The following is a 20617-nucleotide window of genomic DNA, read 5'->3' on the forward strand; positions in this document are numbered from 1 at the left end:
AAAAATCCCAGATGCCCTCCACAGTTTATCTTTCAAATTGCCCAAAAATACACAAGCATGAGGAAAAGCAAGCTCCAGAGGAAAAAGACAAGTCAGACAGATACAGACTAAGGATGGACCCTTAATTTCTTGGCATGTGGAGAACAATACACTCTTTAAAAAAGATTCACGCAGAAACAACAGAACTGAAAACACAGCACTCGGCGAATGCAGACTTCTTGAATACTAAGAGACGTTTAAATAAGAATATATTGAGAAGAGATGGAGGAGGCACAAGGGAAAAATATCACAGTAGTTGAGCAGGAAATGATTTCAAAACATATGCAGAAGGGCTACAGGAGCTGACCCACTTTATTTGTGGAGAATAAAAATCCTTTTATAAGAAGAAATATGGGCCTTTCTAGGCTGTCAATGAAACTGCAAATGAAATAAATACATTAGGAATAAGATGCTCAGTGCAACTCATTGTTTAAAAGACCAATATGGTAATTATTCTTGAAGGATAGGAGAACTGAAACAAAGCATACATTTTCTGTGTTGATCTTCAAAATACAATTTGCCTTTTTTGTTACTCTCACCTGTGTTTACAAAGAAGCAGATTCAGCTGGGGGAAAAAAAAATCAGACTCGCAATCAGACATAGAAACAGCAAAGACTTCTGCCACCTAATTAAATTCTGCTCTTAGCAGCTCTTCCTAGATATGTTTTGTGCACAAGTACATCCTCAGCTATATGGCAATTCAGAAATAATACGGTAAATATTTAAAATATTGTAAGCTACAAAGAATAAACTAGAAGCACTCCAAATGCTCAGTGCAATGGAAGCGCAGTTGCTGCCAAAACTCCAGTCTGTTTTCTGAGTTTGTGATTTATGTGACCTGAATACTGCATTAGCTAGAGTTCTTCTTACAATTACTTTCCTACGCCATTAAAAAGAAAGTGGCAGGGCTTTAAAATGTTCACAGCGAAATTGCGCAGGGTCTTGACAGCTCACGATTCCCCCATAAGAAAGAGCTGGGGAAAGAATGAATTCTCACCTCTGCTTCTGATACTGTTTATCTGGAGGTAAGTACTAAATAAACAGGATGATAGCTGATCTGATACATAATAGAATCTTCTCACCTTCGGAGGCTGTAACTAAGGATTTTACCAAGTCTTATCAAAGCTCCTGTTTATGGAGGAAACTAATAGCTTGAAGAACAGGAGAAGAAAACCTCTATATAGCTTTCTTTTGGGAAGTGTCATTCTAAAGAAGGATCTCCTGAGCGTGCTCTCCCTTTGCTGAAGGGAGCCCCAGCCCAGGCTAATATCAAAGCTGCCAACAGGTATTATTATCTTCTGTTCATCCTTCCCGAAGAAGGGAAGTAGATTAAAGGACTGACACCTTTCTAAGAATGAAGATCTGTAAACGCAGCGTTACAGTACTCGCTCAACTACATACAACCAAAGGGAGTTGATTTTCACACCTTCAAAGCCATAGGTGGTGGACATAACAAAGTCTGCATACTGTGGAGATGGAGCCACAGCATGCCTCAGTAGCATGGAGATCACTTAACCCACCTCCCTTTTACTCAAAACAGGTGGAGATCGCTTAACCCACCTCCCTTTTACTCAAAACAGGATCAATTAACCACACCTGTATCATAGGGGACAAGCGCTTGTCTAAGCCACCTTACCTGTGTCAGCTGCTTCTCAGGTATGTCCAGAACCAGAAGCCCTAAACTACCTTTCAGTTAAGTTTTACTTCCCATGTGATGAACCTCACACATTCCACAAGTCCTCTACGTATTAGTTGACTTGAAGGCACTAAAAAAGTTCCAGTTTACAAAGCACATTCTTCACTGCTTTAAACTAATAAGCTGCTGATTTGATTGCAGCTTAGACTGGGATTTTTTTCAGTCTCGTTTGCCATCAAAAGCGGAGTCATATATCAGCTTGCGTCAGTTCATGTTCAGGTGATTCAGGTTACCTTTTAAAGTAAAGTGAAGCAATTGTAGCAACATATTCACTTCAGTTTAAAGAAGGGGGTTGGGTTTTTTTTGGTTTTTTTAGTTTAGATACATTGCTTAGAAACAGTTTAATTTATAGCCACAAAACCCACTTCTAAAATGAAAAAGTCATGCTCACATGCAGTTTTGTTTCTAATTAGTTAATTAAACAAAGCAGGTTGGTTACCAGGCCCTACTGCCTGTAAAATTATTTATGAAATCCCAGTCTGCATTTTACAAAGTAATCGACTGCATAATCAAAGCAGCTTTGTGAGGCAATGATCTTGTTTTAACTGCATTGGCTCACTTGCAAAAAAAGGTGATTAATTTATTTACAACAGGTCTCTCTCTCAGGTTGACAGGATTTTTACAATTGCAGAGATGTAAGTAGAAAGGAGATGTCAGGGGTGGTTAGGAGCTTTAGTGAGTGGCTTCATGGCAGTACCAATGGCACAGGAGGCAGCATTTGGTTCTTGTTGCTTCAGCAGAAGGCAATAAAGCTCAGCGATTTCTTAATTTGCTGGACTGGAAAGGCTTTGGCAAAGGATGAAGATGTCTTGCTAGACTATAAGGCTCAATTATTTTGACAAATTAATATCTGTGTGGTCATTGTGATCTTAGTAACGGTGCAAATATAGAAGTGATGCAAATGAATTGCTATAATCAATGGAATAAAACAACTTCAAATGTGTTGTAGTATATATGTAAAGCAGCAGGTAAGAAGGAGGTTTGCACTACTAAAAAAGTTTATTTGAGAAACAGCTCTTCAGAGATTTCCCAAGAACTTTATGCTTGTTGATCTTTTTTTTTTGCCAGAAAAAACAGTGGAAAGGCCAAGTCAAGAAGAAATAACAAACTGTCAGTGAAGTTTTGCTTTGTAAGAATGCTTCCTCTGACTTTATTGCTAGAGGATGTTAACTCACCTTCTTGATTTCTGCTTAAGCATGCCAGCAATTTTCTGTACTAACTGTAAGTATAAGTGGTCAGAATCAAATGTAGCAGAGGGAGATATGAATTAATCATCCCTATCTAACATCAAGTCAGTCTGACTGCCGGTAGTGCAAATAAATAAATATAAAGCCAAAAACTTCTAACACTATTTCTAATACACAGCCAGCATTCGTTCTTTTGGACAAACCTGCCTAGGAAAATAGTCCACTTTACCGAAGAGTTTACCTTTATATAGTATCTGATAAGTATTCTCCGCAGATCGAACACTTGCAGCATTGTTGCAGCGTTGTTATCAATGATGCTATATCCTTCCAGGATGTACTGGGTTCGTGTTATTTCCCATGTCAGCCATCGGAGGTTAAAGGCTGCATTACATGATAACAAGTGAGGCAAGTGCCCGGGCTTACAACAGCAGCAGCCTTCATTGTCTTCATCTCCTTCTGTTATAGCTTCCACTTCTCTCTGCTGGCAATATGTCCCTTGGCAGTGAGAAAAAGAGAGTATGCTGCCAGTTATTGGGGGAGGAGGAAACAAATTACTTCTTCCAAGCTGAAAAAGTATGATTGAAGGCTCTACGCACTTAGCAAAAATCTAATAGAAAGAGGTATGGCAACAAATTAAGATGTGCCAATTGATCCACGCGCAGTAGCAAATAAAGAGCTGTACGTTATTTATTTACTATTACCTATAAAAGCCAAAAGGGCCCGATCTAACATTCTAGGCATTTGGTTCTGAGCTGAGCTAAACTACAGACCACAGCTTCTGCCTTAATAAAAACTCACCAGGAAGCAACACTAAAGAGTCTCGCTCCATCAGGCACATTAAGCAAATTGAACCAAGTCTCAGCCTGCTTCTTCAAATAACATACAGGATACAAACAAAGATTTTACAGTGTGTCAGACCACTTATAAAATCCGGGTTTTAGCAAACTACCTTGGAAGGCAGGTTCCAAAAATAATATCCAACGGGTTGTTCTCTCCCCCACCAGAGTAAAAGCTACTCCGGATCAAACATCTCTAATGAATATCATGAATCTCTAATGTATATCATGAGGACAGAACAGCTTTCTAATTAGCCTATTACACAGGCTTTAGATCAAAATAGAGTAAATCTTCCTGAAAAAGAGATGTTAACTCAAAAAGAAGTTATGAGGCAGATGCAGAAACAATAACATATCTGCTCTGCAGACTCTGCATTTCTGGCCTGTGCTGTGCACACCAGAAGGTCAAGCTGAGCCCTTCGGGATTTGGAATCTATGAAAATGTGATCTCTACACCATGTAGGGCACTACAAATCAAAACCAAGGTGGACACCCACGTGCTCCCCCCACTGTTCTCAAAATATATGAGTTATATATTCTTGATGCATGGATTTTTTTTTAAATTTACTCTCTGTGGGCTGTTGCTGAACTTACTCTCCACTGAATTTGTACATAAACCTTCTTTCAAGGCCATCATCTCCTATGATGCAAGTTACACATATGCCTCACACGGGCCTTCCGCCAGTGGTTCAGTATCACCCCACGAGAGAGCTGGCTCCATCAGCTTCCAAACGGAATCGATAGGAGAGGAAGGTGCTAGACACTGCGCTGCAGTTCAACAGCTATGAACCCCCCCTGCCAGGACCAACAGACCTGTTCCGTTCTGTCACTGTAAATGGGAGAAGTTGGCTACGTTCATCATCTGAACATTGGACTGGGAAAGAATATAGCGTCAGCTCTAAACCCCTGCAGCTTGCCAGCACCCCGAAAGAGAGCCTGGAGCAAGGCAGCATCCCAAAGGCCTTTCTGTGGAGCGTCATGACAGTTGCTGTGCCCTCAGCTGACTACGCCAGTTCCATCACAACTGTCTGGTCAGCAAACTGAGGACCTTTAGCTTGTACCGATAGAAGTAGCACCCAGAATAATCCTCTCTCCACACCAAGAAAAGCCTTTCAAAATATAACAAAATATGTTAAAGTACTGGTTATCACCTTCTCTTTTTTTGCCTGTACACCTTCTAAAATTATCCAGCGAGCAAAAACATACAAGAAAAACAGACGAATAGAAAGATCTGAAGGAAACGTGTGAGAAAAAAAATGGGATTGTAGCCCTAAAAGATAGGGGGGGAAAAAAGATCCAGTATATTCCAGTGTTCTCCGTTCAGTTTTCTGTAAGTGAAAACTTACACTGCGTACACCCAGTGTTGTTCACACACTGATGTGTGTTCCTCCTTGGACTTCAGCGATACACAATACGACAAATCATTAAATGTCTTCAAGTAACCCAAATATAAACATCTTTCCTTTCAAGACTGCCACAAAGTACAAAACATGACCTATCAAACTGACATTTCCAGTTGGACTGGACATGAACTGGACTGCTTCTGCTTCATATTTCACAGATTTCTACATGAATTAACACTTATTGCTCAACAGCAAAAAACCAGCAACTGCTCTGGGTCAGTGGATGCTTTTCCGAAGTCAAGTCAAAAGACATCGTACTCAAACTGAAGTAGGGAAAGGCATATTCCTTTGTACATAGCTTGAAAAGAGTAAAATAACTACTCCATGCTGGTGCTGTTACTATTGCTATTATGTTTATTTTTTAAAGGTTAATGGTCTGTCAGTATTGAACTGAATTTAAGAGAAGATACCTCTTCATCCCAGGTGCTAAATTAAGTATTGCCAAATGTTTATAAGCGATGAAAAACACAAGCCTAACAAACAACTGCCACTGATCAACTTCCTTACAACTACGGGAATTAAAGATGGCTTTGCTCAGTCTATGTAACTCTATTCTTAAATTATTTTTTTTCTCTTTTGGTATGGAAATATCACATTTCATTCCTATGTAATGCTGGCTGTTTCTGTGTGCTTTCTGTATTATCTCTATTAATAAATTTGAAATATTATTACTGGAGACTCTGTAATTACTAGTTTTCTTAAGCCATATATTTTGTAAAATATAGGGACTGAAGAGGCTGGCAAGGCAAGTAATAAGTGAATTCAAGAGACCCTCAATGTTTGAGGGAAGCTGTCATTGCATGCGTAACAAACAGAAGCAGCAGCCAGAACAACTATTTGCATTCTCAGCTAATTTGACAGGTAAAAATGTCTCCAAGTCATCTTTGCTAGGTAAGTTTAATCAACTAAAGTGAAAATTATACTACAGTGGATGCAATCAACGTTGAACTTGGGGAGCGAGAGACATTCTAACTGGTATCATGTTATTACAAAAGCTCTGGGAACCAACCAAAGGAGCTCATGTGGTCATTTTGCAGATTTATTCCAAAGAATGAAATCAGGGCTATGCTCTGTCAACATCTGGCAAACATGCACTTACTTAACAAAAGCTGTTTGATGGACTCGGGTACTATCACCTTGAGGATTTGGTGTCTTGACTGCTTGCCGAGCCTCTGGGGTATCCCTGTTAAGTTTAAAGGTATAACTTGAGCCGTGGCAAGCGCTCTGACAAAACACCAAATCCCTATTCCTATCATCATGCTGCTGATTAATATTTCCAAATGACATCTAGTAAAGGCCTCAAGTCTGCACAGACAAAATGCAGGCTTGATGCTCAAGAACATGTTGGTTCCCCCCCAGTTCTTGCAATCAGTTCTAGAACGGCTGCCAGTATTTTTCTCTCATCTTTAATTGAGTCTTACTTTAATCCATAATGCACTGGCTGGACTTCAATGCCACAGATTTGCATGTTACTGAGAAATTTCATATTACCAGTGCCTACATCAATCCTTTTTTGGTTCATTACTCTAGACACTGGTACTGCAAAGACTAAGACCATGTGCTCAGCTTTATGCATTGAGCCAAAAGGAACAAGTGACAGTAAATGAAGTTAAGCGTTTGTGTGCATCTTTTACAGAAGGGCGACCCTAAACTTTTGTGTCTATGTTATACGCTGATGATTAAAATGACAATTTTTATATTGCTTCTCAAAAAATTATCAAGTTCAAGCAACTCAGAATTATTCATAAAAACAAAGAGCAGGGAGCAGAGCGTGCACTTCAGTTCTGCAATATAATTAAGTGTAGTACCATTAAATATTAAAATACAGGAAAATGTTTTCACTGGTAATTAGTCATTTTAAAATCTGAGGGAAAACAATTTTTTTTTCCCATTTCTTTCTGCGGTAGAAAGAAAATAAGTTCTCCCTCTTCGCTCAAGCTTAGTCATTCACTGTGACCTTTGCTAGTACAGATGAGACCGATTCATTTGTAAGATATCTAACACTGGATGGTTGCCAAAAATCCATCAATGCAAAAACACGTGCCAGCTGAACAAAGCAAGGTCAATCTACGAGAGCTCAGGAGAAAACCAGGGTGAGAACTTGGAGCTCTTTCTATATTCCTGATGCATCAGGATTTGAGGACTGACTTGTGCTCTGCCAGAGTGATTTGACATAAATGGAAATAAGAAAATTGAAACTGAAGACTGTAATCTCATTTCAAGAGGATACATAAAATACACCTAAATTAATGACCACCCACCCTTCTAGAATTTAAGGCTGAAATCGAAGTGTGGTTTTGAATTTCATTTTGAAAACTCAGTGAGTGAAAAGAAAAGCATTTTTCAGTTCTGAAGGGCCAGAAAGAAAATCCCGTAACACAACCACATACGTCTAGAAGCAGTTTTAATTTCCATAAAACACTTCAGTTTAACAGCACGTTCAGAATGGGAACTAATTATTGTGGCTGAAGATAGCGATACCTTTGAGCACTAAGGATTGCTGACATATAATAAGCAACTAGCGTGCAAATGTACATAGAAAGGGCTCACAGGGCTCATGCACTAACCCCACCCCAAAGACGTTAAGATGATCATAAATCACTCTCCTGCACTAGGCACTTCAAGCTTTAAACTCTGTGACCCCAACCACCAGTATTGGACTAGGGGATTTAACTAGGTGTTAAGTCTGAGAGATGGAGCTGGATATGGAGATGGGAGCCATGAAGATGAACTGAAGCCCAGGGTAACTCCTTTTGTAGGTCACGAGAGGTCTCTTCACTGACAGCTCCACAAACATGCCTGGTTGCTCACCATTTATTTGGCAAAATCATTCACATGAATATTTTACAAATAAATGCATTACAGTGGAAATATCTGACTCTGCTCCACCAAGCTCTGCTGCAAATCTGAGTATTCCCAAATTCTGATGGATAAGGCTCCTTCTCACCCGACCCACTTCTTTCCTGCTCAGGATAGCAGCTTAATAAGCAGCAAGTTATCATCCAGAAGCAGCACAAAGAGCATAATTATAGCCATTGAAAGGCCATCCTCTCCTGAAACAAGCATCAGATATAGCTCTAGAAACACAGAAAAACAAATACTTCAAAAAGGAGTGAACTGAGCTCCCAAATGGAAATTCATGAACCCCAGAACTGGACACGTCCTGGAAACCAGCAACTGTTTTGGCTCCTTCCTGCTCTTTTCCTTGATGGAATTGGGATTAAGAACAGTAATTTATAGGCTCTGACAGTCTCAGGTTGTTTCAAAGAAAAATCTCAGGACTTAAAAACCAGTACCAATTCCTCAAACATCAAAGCTGTTAGTTATAAAACTGTGGTTTGGTTTTCAGCTGCTTCAGGCACTTATATGCCTGAAAAATAGTCTGGTTTTCAAACCAGATCAGTTGCTCTAATAACAGGCATCCCCTCTCCTCAGAAACCTTTCCTTTTCTTGGTCCACAGAGACACATTATGGAAGCCCAGGTGGAAGAAAGCGTTCTCTAAGGATGTTGGCTGTTAAACTTGCAGCTACCAAATACCACGAAAACCTCTCATGTCACCTCTTTTGGAATGCAATGCAAGACGCAACATTTTGTTTCTGGTAAAGACATTTTCTCAATAAAAAGGTTGCAGTGCATCTAACAACATTTTCCTTCCTTCCAGAAGTCTTCTCCAGTGTGCTCATCTATACATATAAAATTGTGGCAGGGAGGAAAGGGAAAAAAGACATCAAATACTTATTCTAGTCTGTGTTACAGAAACTATTTTAAGCCTATTTGAAATTCATAGATGGCTTCCACTGTTGGAGCATCACTGTACACCTATAAAGGCTTGTACATCACAGATTTCCTGCATTCAACATAAAGTAGCCTCTTCCCTGTTTCATGCCATTCTTCCCAATTAAATCACCAAGATTAAAGAAAACCCTTTGCATCCTTTCTGTTCATGCCTCTAATATTTCCGAGCAGTATGTGTCTCAGCCTTTGTTCTTTCCCACAAACAATGTACTTTTGGTTTTTAACCTTCTCTCCAAAGAGATGTGTTAAAAATGGCTGCTTTTCTCTGAACTCCTTTTAATTTATCGATACCTTTTGATGGTCTGGTGCATGCACTGAACATACCTCAAGTGTTGTCTCAGGAAAGACATGAAGGTGGGTGCTTCTATTTCCCAACAGCAAGAATTGATTTGTAAAAGCAAAAAGTGAAAGTTGCAACCACTTTTTAAATAAAGAATAATTCTTGCTAGTGCTACAGAGCCTTCAAACACAAAAATCAAACACCAATAAATATTTCTTACACTGGTAACGTACTTGCTACTGTAATAAAACTATACAGCGTACACACACACTGCAGAAATGAGTAACTGTCCTTATTTCTTAGACATCATTACTGTGCCTAAAGCTTATACCCTAAACTAGCAGCGTTCATACACCATTTTGTATGGGAAGTAAGCTAGCTAACATAGAGAAAGCCCCACGGGCGATCCCATGCTGCTGTCACAGCTGCCTTCCACTACGTACAATTACATCTGTGTCTGCTCTGTGCTTCTTTCCTTGATTCATCTAATGAAGTTCCAAGTGAAGTATGAATATTGCACGTGCAACATGCAGTAACAAAAAATCACAGCAGAGATTTAGAAGTTAATTACATGATTGAAGAATACCGGGCATGAGTTAGAAAACAGCTCCTCAAGATTTCAGCATCACCATCCATAAGTAATTTCTGCATGTGTAATGCCTAACTGGATATTCTCCAAAAGACATTTTGTAGAAGCAGACTAAACAGGAAAATATTTTAAGTCTTCCTTGTTCTACAGGGAACACACGGGAGCTAGATATTTTGACATTCTTTCTGCTTGTTCCCTGACTGTGGGTTTTCCCTTGTCTCTTCCTTTCAAATTAAATGATACATTATGTATTTCTTCTGGCAGGCTGCTTTTAGCATATCGCTGTGGTCTAACACAGACAGTACAGTTCAGTTACCGAAGGGCTTGATTCCCCCACACCAACGTGCAGCTATCTGAAAGTTTTCACCTAGCCTGAGCTCATTACTATCCTCTCTTCGTTTTCGGTAAAGGAGGAGCTGAGCATCTCCTCTCAGTGCCTGGAGGTATTGAGGCTCCCCCCTGCTTTACACACAGGATGAATGACACGATGGAGGCACATCCCCTCTCTGTCCATAGAAAGGGAGAGTGAAGAACTAATTCATACAAGGTACTTAATTTGAACAGGACTAAAGATGGATGAGAGGAATCCCAGCTTTGCTGTCTCTCTTCTTTCAGTCTGCTCAGTCTGTATCTTCTTACCCTGCCTGCAGGGGTTTGGTTGGTGGTTTGGTTTTTTTTTTCATTTAAAAGCTGAGCCAAATGCTTCTATTACATACAGTTAGAATGGCATCTGGATCAGTCATTTATAATGCCAACTATCTATGAGGCTGGACTGCAAACTGGAGTGGCAGTACCTCCTGCCCCCAGTACACTTAAATTCAGAAGACTCTTAACTCCTTCTTCGGGCACTACTGTGGCAGGATTGCCAGCACAGCTTTTCAGCTACCACAATGAGAAACACCCATAGGAAAATCCAGAGCTCCACGATGCAAATACTGGTTTTGGTTTACTCATAAACAGAAAACAGTCGCAGACACAGAGAACACCGTTGTGATTCACCCATTTCCAAAGCAAACATAGACTTCCTATTTAAGAAACAGCAGATTTTTAAGGCCCTCAATTAAAATTACTTGTTTGAAATTGAAGTCAAGCAGCCAAAGCTCAGAAATTACAGATTTCAAGTTCCTCCTCTAGCCCTTTTTTCCTCCTTGTGGGAAACCATTCTGTACAATGAAAGGAATCAGGGTCCCATGTGAAAAACCGTGCATGACCAGACAACTAAAAATAGGAATGTAAGATGCCCAAAGCAGAGAAAATGAGCCTAGTGCTTAACAACTGCCTCTTGACTTCGTAAACCACCAGGTTCTTCCAGGGCAGTTGCATACACTTTTGCCACTTATGCAGAAAAAAAATCCTCCTGTATTCAGCTGTACCCCACACCCGCCAGCTGCAAGATTTGAAATGGGGAAGAACGTGCCTAGCCCATGCAGGAGATGGCTCTTGGTGCTGCTGGGGGGCAGCCCGGTCTAACTTCCTGCCCTTGCAGGCAGCGATCCCGCTCAAAGGAAGGAGCAAAGAAAACCTTCCAAGGAAAAGTTTCAGCTCAGTCTCAGCTTTCACAGAGCTTTCTTGGGACAGCCCTTGGCCCGTCCCCTTATGCAGCTTCTGCCTTCAGGTCAGCCCTTCTGGCTCCTTTTACTCAGATTCAGTGTCCCAGTGCCTGGGCACCCTTGCGTAACCCCTATGGCCCCACCAGAGCTGGGCTCCTCGTTGACACAAGGATGAAACCTTTTACAGGAAGGGCATGATACTGCAGCACAGTTTATCTAAAGCACACCAGCCCTCATGGGTTACCTGGAGACATAAGCAACCCTCTGGCATCAGCACACCACCTCCGCAAGTCTCCGCTGGGCACACAGCAGACTATCTGCCCACACTTTGGAGTCCATGAAGCTTTTGTTATAGTCTGCGTCAGGCAGATCCATCTTATCTGGCTTGCGCCTGGTTCCCTCTGGGCTCCTCTGTTCCTCCTACTCCATCCTTAAGGAGGCTTGTAATTCATGTGGTTTCTCTGGCACCCATTCTGCACGGTCCAGTGAGGTTCAACTCTCACATGGCACGTCAAATGCTACGTGTTTGACCTGTTCTTTCCTCAGGTATGTTGCTTTATTCAATCCTACATGGCTTCTCTGTTCCACACCAAACAACGTAATAACAATACTCACACACTCCTATTTTCTCTTCCCATAACATCTCCTCTACCCAGAGAAAATATTCTGAAAGCTGGAGAAACCTTCCTTATATACCATGTCTGTGAGGACACAAACTAATGACACATTTTCTCTTATTCTTGGAATGGCACCATCCAGTGGGTTCAAAGAGAACAGGGGGAGTCCATTTCCTTCCCATTTCCGTCCTTTCCCTCTCTTTCTAGTACTGGGGAGTCTCTTCTCCCAGTGATACTCTGCGGGTGAGGAGGAATAGGGGACCGGATTTGTACTGAAGATGAGATAATCTAGGTGAGATTCCAATTCCCATTTTCCCACTCCTCTCCTCCTCCTCCAGTACCTTGTGTGTGCTTTCCCAGTTCACAGTTTGCTGCCGCTCTCTTGGTCCAGGTCTTTTGAACACTCAGGTAAGTGTGCTGCTTTGCAGGCTGCCAGCCTCCTCCTGAGGAGCGTGAGAGACTGGGAAAGGGGATATTGGTGATGAGAACTCAGCTAGCTCTAAATGGCAACCCATGAAACACATGAGAGGCTGCTGGGCTCAGCCCCAGCTGAATTTGAAGACCTGCTGCAGCCAGCGGACATGTTGGATCTATTCACAAAGCGAACCAGCTACAGTACTAACACTGAACAGCATTAGGCAATCTGCATAGAAAGGTCCCATTTAGTTACTTAAGCTGTGGTTTTAGGGAATACAGAGATGCCTTGACAGATGAAACACTGCAATTTTTGAGCTTTGCTCTCAGATCCAAATGCAAAATGGCACTCGCCTGGTAATGAACCATCCTGGCTTAAAGTCAAACAAAGTCTTCCCAAACCACTTTGCAACAAAACTATCCAGTTGTTCACCATTCAACTTCCAATTCATTAAGCCTGTCTGCCAGGCCCCTGATCTTTTTATCCAGCTAGCACGTGGTTTGAGGATCCTCTCATATTTTTTCCTCTCTGTTTCCAAGATTTACTTTTCTTGAACTGCCTGGGGATGGTGATGATGGAGAGGGACCCAGCAGTAGGTGGCAACTGCATAAAGGAAAAAAACCACTCACAAAACTCATGTAATTTAAGCATGAAAGTGAGATTTCTTTCTTCTGTTTGTTTCAAATCCTAGAGAACTATTTTAACACAAAAGGATGATCAGCAAAGATAATTTTCTGAAATTAGAATGCAAGTTAATGGAAATGTACATGGTCCTGCTTACTCAAAATCCCAACAAATCTGAACAAAATGTCAACGTTGTCCATGATATGTCTCTTCTTTAACATACATAAATCCCTCCCAGAAGTCACTTTTCTTTTCAGATCTGCAGAAATGAATGAACTGGTTTTTGACTTCACAGAGTTCCATAAGGAATTATAACTGTGAGCAACCTAAGAGGAACCCAAAATGACAGGCTGACTAAAACTGTCCTCAGGGGGGAAAGAAAAAAAAAAGGCAATTATCTCAGCGATTTGCCAGCCTGTGAAACCAGTGATACCGTAACTAAGAGATTTGAACTGCCACAGTGTTTAACTGTTCTTGCAGAACAACATAAATCTGCATTTATGTGGCCCGGATTTGAAAGAAGTAATAGCAAATTCCAAATCTACCCAAAAAAAGCCTTCCACCTGTGGACTCTATAGGGTACTTAACCTCAGTACCTATCTCTGACACAGCAGCACCACTGCTTACCTTGGGGGCACACAAGGAGAAGAAAATACTTGCACAGATGTCTTTGAAGTTGAAGAAAGCCACACAGCCACGCATACATCATCATCATCAGGAACAACAAGAAATTATAAGGCTGATAAACAAATTCCTTCTCTTCCTTTCCAGTTGCTTTTTCTTACAATTTGCCTTTGTACTACCTTGAATAGGTATCTCTTCAGGTACAACAATACCGAGCTGTTTCAGGTATTTACTGTTTTCTACATAACTTTTCTTAAGACACAGGAGTGTTACCTTCATCCACACCATACAGGAAGGAAAATGAACATCAAGCATTTACCACAACCTGTTCAACATCCTACAGGGAGTCTGCCACAGAGTCGAGACTTGAGCCCACACATGTTATTTCCTAGTCTAATCCTCCCACACCTAAGTGCATTCAAAGAGCCGGTCTGTCTCCTATTTTCTCATACTCAAGTGTTGAAGAGTCGCCTTGATTATACAATCCTCTACACATTGCCCATTAGATGCTCAGCCCTTGAGCCTGGGAAGCTGTTTATTCTGGGATTTCAAAACCACCATCACCTGCAATTGCAAAGTGGTGTCTTTGAAAGGATACAAACCCAAACAATAAACCCAGGCAGCCAACATACGTAACATGTGGTTTTACTTTCATTTTTCTTCCCACTTTAGGGACAGCAACAGACAAAAGGACAGGAGTGTGACACTACAAGCAATGGGCCTCACAAAAGCCACACCACCGAGGAAGGGGATGCAATTGCCATTCCTTAAAAAGGAGTGTCCTGACAGAGGAATATACTGAAAAGGAAGAAAGTGAGGTCCCTTCTTCAACTGAAGTCAGCACTTCCTAAATAAGAGAAATATGAAGCCCTGATCGACTTGCTTCTCCTCACCTGTTCTACTGTGATGGAGACCATCTCAGCACTGGCATCTTGCATTATCTGACACAGGATATTTTCCGTGGGAGGAGTCTTATGATATTTGGGTTGTTTTCCAAAGACAAGTTTTGGGGGTTTGAACAATTGCAAGAACAACTTTGGTTTTCATGGTTATGGAGGGAAAGAAATCATCTGAAAACATAACTAAGCATAACCTAAAAGATCTGTGAACCAAGCAAATAACTCAATATGCCTTCTTTCTGAGTCTTACGATAGGGCAGAACATGACTCCAAATTTCTTAACAACTAGGTTTCAAAACATTGTCATTCAAATAATGATACAAAGAAGTACAGAGCTTTTAGACAGACAAAAAAATATTGGGGGGGGGGGGGGGGGGGGAGAGAGAGATTAAACTCTATGTCCTACTATAGAGTTGTGTTAGATTAAAAAGCCAGACAGGGTTTGTTGCTGTTTTTGTTGTTATTTAAATCATCAGGGATCCTTACCTCGAAATTCCAGCCCTCTGAGCTGAAAGGTGACAAGGCCATTTCCAATTTCGATCAAGTGCACAAAGGCATTTAAATAATCCGATGCCAGAATAAAACAGTCTCCTGTGTTGTAGTTTCCCCAGCGGCCCAGAATCAAATCTCCACAAAGAGACTCCTGCAGAGATCTTGTCAAATGCTCATAAAAAATGGAGTTGAGATTATTGTCATCATTTCCTACAACCAGAGCAGCACACATTTGTAAAGAATAAAATTTATAATACACTAAGCCATTCTGCATAAAATCCCATGTTCTTTTTTATTCCTGCATAAAGCTTCTTCCTCTAGCTGGATCATATCTTCCTGATACTTTATACGATCTACATTTCCTAGGTGGTTTTTAGCCCTTCAGAGATTCAGGCCTGAAACTTTTGTTTAATATGAACAATATTGTAAATAGAACATCAAATTAGTGATAACACATATTTCAGACTGAATCAAATCACCTCCATGTTTTACAACAGCAAGAATTTTTTGGCTCCACTGAAAGTCTCTGCAATGCTAAGCTAATGTCTATATATTGTTCTTAATTTTAAGAAACAAGAAATCATGATTGCTTCAGTATATAAGCTTAAATCTGAATATTATTTCTGAGATTTTTAAAGAACTCAGTCACACAGCTTCCAGTAATTTTGTTGGGATTTTTTTCTTTTAGTCCTCCAGGAATTTTTCAAGGCTTTGTCCATGAAGTATCTGTTGGTACTTAAGATGAGGATACATATTTTAAAAGAATTCACTTAGTATATTGAGAAAGAATGAAACAAGGTTCATTCACCACTAGAATTGCTACCACTTCTTTAAAAATAGTAGCTGTCCAATTACACACTGCTTGGACCAATCGTCCAGGTGAAAAACACCCCATCACAGTCTAAAAGCATCATCTCATAAAGGTCTATGGCATTTAACTGGATTAAAAGTAGCACTTTATGATGGTGATCTGTGAAAGGGAATGAACCTATCACAAATGCTAACACAGTGCCACATAATCCGACGTGGTGTTATCTTGTGCTTGTACCCTTTTACATAATACATGCTTGACATGAGAACTGCTTTTCTTTTCTATAATGCCTCAGTGTCTCACATTCAATACTTTTAAAATGCTGGTGCATGAATAGATATACATGTACAAACCAATATCTTGTAGGTGTATTTGTATACATGAGAGTGTATGTGGACACATATGTACAGTTACACATGCATATTTATGTATGTGTGTATTTAGGAGCAGATCTAACATGGAGAAAAAGAACCAGAGGATGACAGGCTATAGCTTCCCCTACAAATTGCTCCGCAATACAAGAGGAGTGGGCATGTTACTACGCTGCTTTTCGTCACCATGGCCATTATGCATCCAGCCCTGGTACGTATGTATATGCAGGTGTGTAGACGTATAGACATACTCAGCTATACACCTGCTGGAATATATTTGGTCAAAATCTAAATGAGTCATAAAATGAATCTTTTAAGCACACACACAAAAGGAATGTTTTGCTTGAGCTATGGGGTTTAAAACATAATTAACTTATTAGCATATATAATAATGCTAAAGGTTATTGCTATCAGGTGGCAGAACGGCCTTGGGAAACATCTTAACTCCCTGCCTTGAAATGATAAATAATGAAAGAGCACTATATATGCCTCAAACTGCTAATACCTCTCTCGCCTTCTTAGACACCATGGATTACACCCATTTCTGCTTGACGATGTGTATTTGTTCATGCTACTGATGTAATGGATAAAGATGGGGGGGGGGGGAATAAAAATATAACAGCAATAATTACAATGCAAACTTATACCTCCACAATAGAAGCCCCTGACACCTCAGTGGCAAAATAAAATCAGCTGCAGAACACTTAAGCGGAAGAAACCCATATATGAAACCCTGGCCTCTCTCACTGGGACTGGGATTTGGCATGAAACACTGGTATCGGTTTCCCCTGGAAAGGGCTTTGTCCCCCCAGGTGCTGAAGAGCATCAGCTGAGGTACCACATGCTCTCCGCGTCCACTGACTTGCCAAAAAATGCTCTCGCTTCCCAGTCTCACCGGAACCACTCGGTGCAGCCCAGGAAGGAACTTTACATTGCCATGGATCAGAGCTCATTTAATGCACCAATACCCAGAGGAGAAGCCCAACATCTTTCCTACTTCTTTCTTTTACCTTCTCCTGCAAATTTCCCAATTTCCCTTCCCCCGCCCCCCTCCAAAAAGGTTTCTCTCCAGGGAAGAGGAGATACCTGTCGGCCCGAACTGCTCAGCAGTAGGGGCACTGTTAACCTGCTGCTTTTTTCCAAAACCTTTCCCTGCCCACAGCTGACCGTTGAGTCTAGCTAGGGTGTCTGCTGCATACTCCACACAAACAGCAATGTTATCATTAACCAAGCAACTCGCAGCCCAGCAGCTATCTGATCAGCTACACATAACTGAAGAGCGAATTTACTTATCAAGTCACACGACTTAAACCGGTGCTCTGCTACATTTAAAACACTCTAGTTTGTTCACACAACGTTTAAACCCTTTGCATCTCTGCAGCTTCCCAGGCAAAACCTCAGTGGTGTAAATACATCACATTTTGCAAATCAAGAAAAACACCCAAACTCCGAGGCCATACCTGCATCCTTTTCGATCTGAATTGCCAGTCTGGTGTTGGAATGGTCCGATCTTTTGGTGCTGGAAATAAAGACATGTGGTACAGCCAATTCATTTTTTAAAAAATAAGATTCTCTCAAAACCACATTTTTATTTTCTTTTTAACATATCTTCTCATTCTGTGTTTATATCATTATGCAGTTCACACTCTAATCCGTTCATCGGTTTACTTCAAGTAGACATATATAGTTATTTCAGTTCAGTTTTGCTATTGATATTGTAGCTTATCAGCACACAAAACAAAAGCGTCTGTGTCCCCTCCTCCTTTTCCTCAAACTCTTTCTTCCCCATTTTCCTTCTTGTGGGGCAGAGTCCATTCAAAATTTGGCATCTGATAATGCACAACACTACATACTTAAATAATTGAACTGGCTCCAGAAGCACAGCAGCCAGGTGCCACCAAAACAGTGAATAGAAAGAATATTAAATCAGTCTTTCTTCCCTTCTAAGCCTTAAGGGAAACAGCTGGATTCAAGGGGTTTTCTCTGTGTGAAAATATTTCTGTGGGTGTATAACACCGATGGAAAAACAACAACAAAAAGCCCCACTTTACTTAGTTTCATATTTAGCTAGGCAGCAATGAGAGTGTCCCTGGTCATTCTTATTGCTTGAAAAAGAGTAAATTACAGGGTCTTAGGCCATACAGGCAGCAACCCTGTTGCCCTTAAGAATGACACATTCCCCACTCAGTATTTTCATTGTAGCAGTAGAATATAAATACCACAGGAAAAATGGAAAAATGGTCACAAAACAGAAAGCAACTAAAAGGTAGATTGGATTGAGCTTTATTCCTACCCGTAACAAAAGACACTAACAAAGTCTGAAAATAAGGAACGAGTAAATCACTGTGGGCAAGCACGTGTCCAACAGAAGGGAGTGGTTGTTGTGGTCACTAGGGATATTCAACCCCAGAAGTCCAAAGCATCTCCCAAGCACCCATCTCCCAAGCCTTCAGGGTACAAGTGAAAGCCTAACAGAAATCCTATAGTAAATGTAGATTTCCCTGAAATACTGCTCTGGCAGTGGTGCTTTAGGATTTCAGGACACTTCATTAAGAATATTGCCTCAAAAGTTTTGCCCTCAATCACTCGCCTTAGCAGAAGATCTATCAATCAGATATATAAATATTATCATTTCTTGGAAAATGGGGTTAAAGAAGAAAATGGGTACAGACAAAGCTACTTGCCCCAAATGACAGTCAGCATAAGGTTACATGTGACAGTGGTGAAAGTCTCATCTCTTCAACAGCCTGCAAACGCAGGGGAAAAGTGCCAAGTTAATAGTCTCCTGGCACGGGAACCGAGGGAGACACCCAGGCATGGTCCTTATCATGTCCTTTGTCAAACTGTGATGAGGGCAGCATGGCCAGGTGGGATTGGCTTTGGTCTGGCTCATTAGGGTGGAGCACAGAGCATAGCGGAGATTTTGAACGGGCTGATGGTTGGCCAGTCAACTTAACCTGAATTTAGCTACTCACTATGAGAACTTAGACACGCCCCGAGGAAGGCTGCGGCAAAGAGGGTATAAGTTATATGGGAGGCTTTCAAACAACTTAAATAACACTGAAAAAGGATGGTGTAAACCCAGGGTAACATTGTCTTTGAAGCACAGCAGAGACTCTCTGGGAGTCTGCATGTCCTCATCGCAGTATTGGCTCCCAGGATTCCGTGCGTCCATATACTTTATTTAAAAGGTTGGAAGTTTCTGAGCTGAAGCTATAAGCTCATGCTGAAGCCAACTGGGAGAAGGATGCCACTGATGTCCCTAACGTTAGAAAGCCTTTTCATCCACCCTCTACAGCCTCCCCAGAAAGCTATGGAAAACCAACCAACAGAAAAATTGCACACAGGCTTCCATGTAGTAGACAGAAGAGGAACAGAATTGCTCTACTTCTACTCCCTACCAGCAACTGACTTTTGCTTTAAAAAGGCATGTTCTATACTTTGCAAGAAATACAGTTGGAGGGAATATGAGTCTTAATTAGAATTATTTGTAATTAATATTAGTACATTATCTACATAGATTAACATTTTATTTGATGTATTATTTATCTTCCTGCCTCTGGTTGGCTCAGCTTATTGTAACCGCAATTTTCATTTCCTATGCAACAGAAAAAGGCAACAGGGGGGATGGCCTTCTAAGCAGTTCAGAATATAAAGAATGATTTTACTTCAAAAAGATTATCAGAATTCTTCTACCCTGATATACATCCACCTGCAATTGCAACATATGCAAGAGTAAGCATAAAGATTAGGTTATGGAATTCAATCAATTTTCTATTCTCAGCAGAGAAACGCTGCTGATTTCCAAATGCGTATCTTTTAAGATTATGAGACTCCTTATTAACTTTCAGTCCCTCTGAAATCAGTGTGGCAGTATGAGGTACAAGTCAAAACTATTCTTTACCCCAATTTTTTACCAACCTATAAAGTATTTCTGTTCTTCAGGCATATTGTGACCCATACAAATCAAGCCATACTTCAGAAAATTCTAATCTATAATAAGTAGGAAACCTTTTGCCCAGCATGCAGCTCTGGCTCCATTTCTCCCCCCCCCCCCCTCTTTTAGAGAGAGAGAGAGAGAGAGAGAGAGAGATGCATGACAGAATCAGGGAAACTCAGGAGTGCTTCAGGACACTCAGACGGATAATGCAGCCTGACTGGGAATAAGGGAAGGAAACAGAACAGCTCTCACAAACAAAACAAAACCAGGCTCTGTTGCGGCTTTATCCTCCATTCCAAGCACGGTAACGATCGCTTAAGCAGCTAAAACACAGGCCTCAGGACGAGACAAGAAAGGATTTACCTTTTCAGACACTACCAGAAAAACTCAAATCTTTATACAGATACTTTGAAGTGCAATTTTTTTTTTTTTTTTTTTTTAAGCCCAG

The 20617-nt window shown here is 40.8% G+C and overlaps 1 protein-coding gene across 1 annotated transcript in view; it reads right to left on the reverse strand.

The window, feature by feature from the left end:
- The window catches only part of PCNX2 (pecanex homolog 2 (Drosophila)), a 153489-nt gene that overhangs the window by 21958 nt on the left and 110914 nt on the right, over nt 1-20617 (reverse strand). The window contains exons 24-26 of the mRNA XM_019472707.1: nt 17690-17748; nt 15042-15257; nt 3164-3417 (exon numbers count right to left, since the gene is read on the reverse strand). Of these exons, the coding sequence (XP_019328252.1) occupies nt 3164-3417; nt 15042-15257; nt 17690-17748 (529 nt within the window). The remainder of the gene's footprint in view (nt 1-3163; nt 3418-15041; nt 15258-17689; nt 17749-20617) is intronic.

Source organism: Aptenodytes forsteri, unplaced genomic scaffold, assembly GCF_000699145.1.
Source record: "Aptenodytes forsteri isolate BGI_AS27 unplaced genomic scaffold, ASM69914v1 Scaffold132, whole genome shotgun sequence".
NCBI lineage: Eukaryota > Metazoa > Chordata > Aves > Sphenisciformes > Spheniscidae > Aptenodytes > Aptenodytes forsteri.